Here is an 8767-nt window from a genome sequence, read left to right as displayed (position 1 = left end):
CGTATATTCAATCAACAAAGTGGTTTGCAATCTCATTATACTCGGTGACAGGCCTGAAGTTACAAAAAAGGAAAGCTAATCTTCCAATTCAGAAACTGAAAAAAATGAAACTTGGAACGAATAGAGTGAACAACTACAATTCATTTGCGCACTTGCCATGCTATAACATGCTCCTACTGAATCTTCACCCAGGCATATTAATCAATAAAGGGTAAATGAACATTTGTATACGTGCAGTAAAAGTGTCTTATATATACCTACCATATGGCCTAAAAATTTTACCCTTTCACCACCTCACACTCCATGCTAAAGTGAAACTGTTAATAATTAGAAATAAAAATTAAAAAGTGACTCCTTAGAATCCTCACTGCTATTAGTACAATCTTATAATTGAGTTTAACGAGTTATTAGTTCTCAAAAGGTAGCCTATGAGATTGGAAATGAGTAAATTCAAAATGATACATTTCATGATTTTTTTTTTTCAAAACAGTGATACCATTCCAACTGGATGATTCTGGTACTAGGTAAGTGGGGTTTTCCCCACAACAAATATTATGTGGGCAAAACAAGACACACTGAAAAACTCTGTTAATTCTGCCATATTGCGTCCGCCACATACTCGAGCTCAATTTAGAGACCCTGTTGACTACCTGGTTAGGCATGAGTGAGCAAGAGAGTGAGGTGAAGGATCCTGTAATTGAGGCCATGGCTGGATCAAGAGAGAAAAATGGATCTGAAGAGAGGAAGAGAAGGAAGGAAAATTGGGAAAGGAACGAAGTGGCGGAGAGCACGAAGAGTATGTATAGTTCACTTTGAACCCCTTCAGCATAGATCAATCTCTCAATTAATTGCTTTTTTTTCTAATTTCAGTGAGTTGAAGGATCAAAAAATTTCGAAACAAAAGGGATGTAACGAAATGGAGAACCCCATTAGGTGGTCTCTGTTTTGCTGGTTATCAGACGAAAGGCGAAAGAATTCTTCAAGCCGAAAGGCCAATCATGCAAATTGTCATCGGCTTTATCGGATTCCCATCCACATCTACTCTTCCTGCCATTTCGTCTTCCCCAAATCCTTAACCCTCCGTCATCCACCTTGCTCCTACCCCATTTCCCATGCGTTCCCGGAGAAGAAATAAAGTAATAAAAAAAAAGCTATCAATTTTGTTGAAAATGTATAGGTTACCTGGTAGTAATCTTCCTTCAGATGGCAATTTTCAATGAACACCGTAGCTCCACTGTTGCTAAAAGCCCAGATACCAATTCCCGTTCAAACTCCATGCTAAAAACTCCATGCTGTTGTTGATTATGCTACCTTCTTAAAGGTTTACCTGTTTGCCTTCAAATTGGAGAGAGTTAAAAATCGGGGGGAAGAAAGAGAAAGAAACAAGGGATTCGGTGGTGAGAGGGGTGAAGGATTTAGGTTTTTTACAGAGAGTTTATTTAAGGTGTTGTTTCTGCAATGGAAATTGAGATTTAACACTAGTTCAAGAAGTGCTAAACATAGGGAGTACACTCACGAAAGTAGAGGTGCACTTATGTGGTTTTTAGTGATTCATTTCATGTAATTTCATTGAAGAAATGAACTTGTAGCTAATTTCATAACCATGAAAATAGGTATGGATTAGTTATGAGTATAGTTGATTCACTACGAAAGTAGGTTTCACATGTTTAAGGAAATTACACCATAACTAGCCTAGATGTAGTATTCAATGATCCAAATATAGCACTTGCATGAGTAGTTAGGGATACCACAACCTAAGGAGCTTTTATTTGCTATTTTCTTGCATAATTTCAGTAGGTTTTAATTTGTTATAATTCATTGATAGTCTAAATAATAGAGAAGCTTAAGTAGTACCGGTAATTGCAATCTTCCTTGTGGGATCGACCCTTAATACCCTATACTAGCTCACGATTCGTATACTTGCGATAAATCGCGTGTGGGGTATTTAGGAGTTTATAAATGTAAAACTTGATTAGGATGAGCTTAATTGTATATGTATACTCCGCGCACGTCAAGTTTTTGGCGCCGTTGCCGGGGAAGATTTGGCAATATCGGTGTGAAGAGTAACTTTATTAGTTTAGACATATTATTAGTTATACTGTGAATGTTATTTTCTGTTATTTTAGTGTTTTATATGTGTATGTGTTTTATCACCTATTCTTCTTACTAATTTTGCTCTTAAGTTGTTTAAAAACAATTTTAGGTAATGAGAAGGGTAGGTCAATTTGGAGGACAATGCTTGAGAAGTGGAAGATTGGAAATGGATGGTTACCAAGTGCAAAGCTCCTTCAATAGAGGTAACCAAGAATTTACTGAATGTATGTCTTTTGAAGATGGTTTAAGGTGCTTAAAGGCAAAATTTGATGTAATTAAGTTACAAGTTCAAATGGACACCATGATGCATGAAATTGAGCAGAGGAGGAATGTTAATGTTTTTAATTCTTATCATGTGATTTGTGACTTGTGTGGAGGTTATCATGCTACTAATACATGTATGCAAGCACAAAATGTGGATCATTATGATGAATTAGAGCATTACAATCCTTGTTTTGATCAATATAGTGCTAATTGGAGCAATTTTCCTGCTTATGGTTGGAATAATCAATGTACTTATAGTGATAATTCATGTTTTTATGATTACCAACCTGAAAGTGTCCAATATGAATCAAAACCATCTTGGGAGTTGGCAATAGAAAGGCTAGCTAATGCATTTTTGCCTTGGGAGTTAGAAAGTGAACCATTAGCTAATGATTCTAATGCATCTTGGGAGCTAGCTGTAGAAAATTTTTCTAATCAATTTGATTTAGCATTAGAAAAGCTAGCAAATGCAACTTTCGATCGTTTTGATAGGATTGAGGAAAGAATAGATGAATTAGCTTCTCACTTTGGTCAAATACATGAGCAATTGAGTGCATTGTGTGAAGTTATTTCCTCTAATAATGTGCAAAATGATCCTAGCATGAATGGTGGGAATGTTGTATTTGAAAATAGGTTGCATTTTGATGAAAATGATGAATCTCAAGAGTGTTTTAATGAGCAAATATCCATTTCACATGATAATATCTTTGGAACTAACTTTGAACCTCAAGAGGTGAGTTTTAATGACTCATTTTTCACCCCTCTTGAGGAGTGCATTGAAAGTATAGGTTCTAAAGGTATTCCTGCTCAAGATACTCTCATGACATTTCCTTTGGTAAGTTCTCAAGTGGTGCATATTCAAGGTAATATCTATGAAACACTTGGAATAGGTAAGCTACTTCCATTTCTCACATCATTAGATCTTGTGGCTTTTGCTATAAAGTCACCTTTTAATGATCCACCACGACCTAAAATGGTGGATTATTCGTTAACTAAACCTCCTTGAAAAATGAGGTGATATAGTCAAGCTAATGACTATAAAGAAGCGCTTGTTGGGAGGCAACCCAACGATTTCTTGTTTTTAGTAAGTTTTGGTTGTTTGATTAATGTTTTTGTGTGTTTTGTAGGTAGCAATGACAAGGAATCATGCGAATTATTTCAAGTGCAAAGGAGTTTATAAGGAGTGGAGACTAATGCGAAAAAGGGAAGCTTAACCTTTATTTTTTGAGTTTTACAATGCTTAATTTTATGTTATGAGGTTAAGTTAGTCATTTGAATGAAGTTGAAGTGCATTCAAGTGTTTAAATGTGTTCATGACCTATTTGCACTCTTTTGAACCATTTGAGCACCATCATGTGCTTTGGAAGTGTCGAGGGGACTATTTGATCCAAGAACTTCAACCCTCAATTTGGATTCTACATGTTTTTGATTTGATTTGAGGTGTTGAGATTCATGTTTAAGTCACTTTCCATGTGTGTAAAGTGTTGAATTGTTCAAAATTTCATTGTAGAGCACGAATTAGAGAGTGTGTTTCAAGTTGGGGCCAAACTAAAAATTGCAGAAATTTCTGCAATAAATGCAGAATCCACGGATCCGAGCTCGGATCCATATGGATCCAAGGCCTCGGATCCACTTCTGCAATCAGAGAAAACTTCGTGCCACGGATCCGAGCTCGGATCCACTTCTGCAATCAGAAAAAATTTGAGCTTCTTGATCCGAGCTCACTTATCATGATCCGACCTCGGATCCTTTCAAAAACGACCTCGGATCCTTTCCAAACGAAGCCTCGGACCACTTTTCTTCATTCTTCCCTCTTTTTCCTCCTTCAACTCCACTTTTCTTCTTGTTGATTGCAACCTTTTATTTTTAAGAAATTTATTTGTTTTTATTTTGTCTTTTTCAGGGTGCAATAAGTGAACTCTCCACTCTTTCTTAAATACAGTTGGAAATTCATCACTTGGACATGGATTCGGATTGCGCAAGTTCAATTGAGCAGTATTTTCTTTTACTCTTTATTTATTTTCCTTTTCTCACATTGAGGACAATGTGAAGTTTAAGTGTGGGGGAGGAAAATATTTGAACTTGCATTTTAAGCCTATGTGATGATATTTTGTGGATTTAAATGCTTAGAAATGTTGGAATTGTGTTTGAAATGTTTGCCATGTGGATAATTTGCTTGAAATTGGGTTTGTTGGCAGGGAGTTTTCATCCATTTATAAGGAGAAACTCTGTGAAATTTTTTCTAAAATCTTTTCCAATATTTCACTATGGCCCAAAAGTTCTTCAAATTCTTGCATTTTCATTCAAAAAGGGCTAATTGTTCCAACCTTATTCTTCCAATTGTTGAAATGTTATATGTATTTTGGAAGGTTTAGTCCTCATTTAACTTGGAAATAGTATTATGCAATTAGAATTTTTACATTTTAGAAAGTATATTTGGTAAAGTAAGGAAAATTATGCCTATAATTTTACATGTTTAATGAGATTTCTTCTCTTTACTTAATTTTGCAAGTAAGTGATTGATATAGTCGATAAAGGTTATACTCCTCCTTTGATTATTTCTATAAATATTTTTTTTTCTATGAGGGAAAAATAAAGAAAAAAAAAAGAGAAAAAAAAAAGAGAAAAAAGAGAAAGTAAATAAAAATTGTTCTACTCCAATGATTCATGTACCGAGTAACCGGGAGTTGGCATCAACAAATGTTGACATTCGCGTAAAAAGGTACTTGAATTAAGAGTATGCATAGCAACTTGAATAAGTGAAATGTTGAGTAACCGGGGATCTTCACCTAAAAGTGTCGATTTTCGCGTAAAAAGGCATTCTCACTATTTAAGTAAAATTTGTGTGAATAAATCCCTCTTAGTTATAGAATTTTGAGAAAAAGATGATTATAGGAGGAGGAAAGCTATAAATTGACTATGTGATTCGCTTATTTGTAAAATTAAGTTAGGGTAAGAGATTAAGTTTAACTTGTTGAATTTAGGGTATAATTATCTTTCCTTTACTTGATATTATGAGTATTTAGTGTAAATTGAATAATTGTATAATGATTATTTTCCAAGTCTTGAGGAATTAAATTGGACAAAGTGCATATATTGTTTCACCTTTTGAATCATTGCATTTGATTATGTGTGAATTGCTTGAGGACAAGCAATGATTTAAGTGTGGGGGAGTTTGATAAGTGACTAATTTACGAAATAATTGTATGATATTTTATATTATTTTTAGTCACTTTGGATATATTATTGGAAGAAAATGATTCATTTTGGCTATAATTGGTATAAAATGCTTTTAAGTGGTTAAATGAGGTTTTTATCACTTTTTACTTGGATTTTGTGTATTTTGACAGTTTTGACACATTTTCGTATTTCGGCTATAACTTGAGTTACAATGATCGGATTGGGATGATTCTTGAACCCATTTGAAGATAAGAGATAGATCTACAACTTTGGTGAAGACATCCGAATCCAGTTTGAAGGTTTTCAAAATCAAAAAGCCGAATTACATTAGCTAATTTCTGTTGGTCGAAGCTGAAACAGGGCAATGAGCAGACAAGGGTATTTCAGTCATATCTCAGCCTACATAGACCCAAATGAGGTGATTCTTGATGCATTGGAAAGATAACTCAAAAGGCTACAACTTTCGTGTTTTACACATGAGCTGGTTCAGCCTCTAACATCAAGAAAAGATCGGTTGAAGTTGGGCCAAAAACAGAGCAAGTGATCCACACTCGGATCCACTATTCATCCGAACCCTCGGCTGTTTCTGGGTTAGTGGATCCGAGCTCGGATCCATACGGATCCGAGCCACTGTAGCAGCTCAGATCACTGGTCAGAAAAGGCTACTTTATACGCGTAAAACTCAATTTCACCTCCACCAACTCACATGTGATGCTAGACATGTGAGAAACATTCCCAGCTGTAAAAGGGAGTTGAAAACATCATTTCTTGACCAACCTTTCATCATTAAATAGTCAAATTCATTGCAAAAGGAAAGGGAGAGAGCAAAAGGAGATAGAGAGAGATACGGGAGAAACTTGGTCTGCAACAATGTAGTTCTTTCATCTTCTTAGTAGTAGGTTAGTTTAGTTTAGCTAGTAGTTCATCCTTTCTTGTTATTAGCTAGATTAAGAAGAAGATGGAGGATGAAGAAGGCAAGGAAGAAAGCTCATGTGACAAGGGTTGTATTCCTTCCAAACTCTTTATCTTTTGTACTTGATTCCAAGTTTAGTTAATATACAAGTTCTGGATTTTGTGTTTAATATGTGTTTTTAAAGTTTATACCTTGGGTTTGGTTGAACTTTCTATGATTGTTAGTGTTATTTATTTGGTTATTTGATTGCTATGATTTGAGCAAGTTATTTAGCACTTTGACTCTTTAAATCATGATTAATCTGGTACCATTGATCGTGATTATTTAAGGTGTTGTTTCTGCAATGGAAATTGAGATTTAACACTAGTTCAAGAAGTGCTAAACATAGGGAGTACACTCACGAAAGTAGAGGTGCACTTATATGGTTTTTAGTGATTCATTTCATGTAATTTCATTGAAGAAATGAACTTGTAGCTAATTTCATAACCATGAAAATAGGTATGGATTAGTTATGAGTATAGTTGATTCACTACGAAAGTAGGTTTCACATGTTTAAGGAAATTACACCATAACTAGCCTAGATGTAGTATTCAATGATCCAAATATAGCACTTGCATGAGTAGTTAGGGATACCACAACCTAAGGAGCTTTTATTTGCTATTTTCTTGCATAATTTCAGTAGGTTTTAATTTGTTATAATTCATTGATAGTCTAAATAATAGAGAAGCTTAAGTAGTACCGGTAATTGCAATCTTCCTTGTGGGATCGACCCTTAATACCCTATACTAGCTCACGATTCGTATACTTGCGATAAATCGCGTGTGGGGTATTTAGGAGTTTATAAATGTAAAACTTGATTAGGATGAGCTTAATTGTATATGTATACTCCGCGCACGTCAGCATGTTACATTAACTTGCTGTTGTGACACTTTTAGGAAAATGTCATATTAAGTGTGTGACTAAAGGTGCTTTTTGTAGTAGTGTGGGGCCCCTATTTTTTCAATTGACGCTATTTCATTGGTCAAAGAACAACTATTAGATTTGCCAAATAATTGACAAAATCTTTTGTTACCATGCTGCATGCATGGATAGAAACTTAGTTAAACTTTCAAGAAACTCCATTTTGCAGGAAGAAACCCCACACGAAGTATACAGCGAAGATGAGGAAGGGAAGACCATAATATGGCACTTGCCTCGTAACAACTTCACCATCATGGTGCTGTGGTCCCAATTCCTTGTCTCCGCCTCAGAGATAGTAGTCAATGGCACACAAACCGGCAGTTTTCATCTGCACCTGGACAAGGTTGATGAGAGTTGGGTGCAAAAACTACCAGCCCTAGATTATGCAGTTATCTCAACCGCCAACTGGTTCTTCAGATCCAACTACGTGTACGAGGGTGGTCATTTTCTTGGATGTATTTACTGCCCGGACCCAAACGTGACGCACCTTGGCCCTGACATTGTTATACAAGGAGCTATTAGGCTTGCTCTTAAGTCCATCAACGACTGCAACAACTGCTCGAGGATAGTGACTTTACTGAGAACATTCTCACCACCCCAATTCGAGAACGGCACATGGAACATGGGAGGTACTTGCATGAGAACACGCCCATTTGCTCCAGAAGAGATTAACAACAGTGGCCTGGATTTGGTTTACAGGAATGCCCAACTGGCAGAGATTGATAATGCCCGCAAATTGGGAGAGGAAAAGGGAAGAGCATTTGATGTTATAGATGTTACTGAAGCTATGCCAATGAGGCCTGATGGCCATCCTGGATTACATTGGGATAACCGATGGAACAAGGGACTGAGTGATTGCATCCATTGGTGCTTGCCAGGGCCTGTTGATACTTGGAATGAATTTTTACTTGAATTGCTCCGAAGACATTCCAGCTTTCCTCTGAGCTCTAGAAGGCATGCATCAGAAGATGTTAAAAATCAATACTCGAACAATGAAAGAGTTTTAAACTCCAACAAGGTCACCAATGGATTTAACGGTTTGTTGAGGTTGAGCCGGTCCTAGAGGCTATGATAATGTGGGCTGTGTTTTGGCAGTTAATATTGAAGGGACTCTTGGCAATTATAACTGTAATAGCACTATACAATTCATGGTTCGGAATGGATGAATTTGAAATTGGACAGATTAGATTGATTTTGGGATACAAATTTTAGTGAGTGGGTTTTTTTTTTTAAATTTATGTCTTTGCACGTTATTGTATTCGTTTGTATATTTATTGTCTTAGTTTTTACATTTTTTGTAGTAGTGCTTGCACGGTATGGTATATATATATATATATATATATATGTATATGTATG

At 35.9% G+C, this 8767-nt stretch overlaps 1 protein-coding gene across 1 annotated transcript; it reads left to right on the top strand.

Moving 5' to 3' along the window:
* Window positions 1-660: 660 nt before the first annotated feature.
* LOC140012628 (xyloglucan O-acetyltransferase 3-like) lies at window positions 661-8474 on the top strand. Its single transcript, XM_072060901.1, has 3 exons — window positions 661-796; window positions 3486-3520; window positions 7581-8474. The coding sequence occupies exons 1-3, from the start codon at window positions 661-663 to the stop codon at window positions 8472-8474; spliced, it is 1065 nt and encodes a 354-aa protein (XP_071917002.1).
* The last annotated feature ends 293 nt before the right edge of the window (window positions 8475-8767 follow it).

This window comes from Coffea arabica, chromosome 8e, assembly GCF_036785885.1.
Source record: "Coffea arabica cultivar ET-39 chromosome 8e, Coffea Arabica ET-39 HiFi, whole genome shotgun sequence".
NCBI lineage: Eukaryota > Viridiplantae > Streptophyta > Magnoliopsida > Gentianales > Rubiaceae > Coffea > Coffea arabica.
Note: the sequence above shows the minus strand (reverse complement) of the source record. Positions and strands in the feature narration are given on the sequence as shown.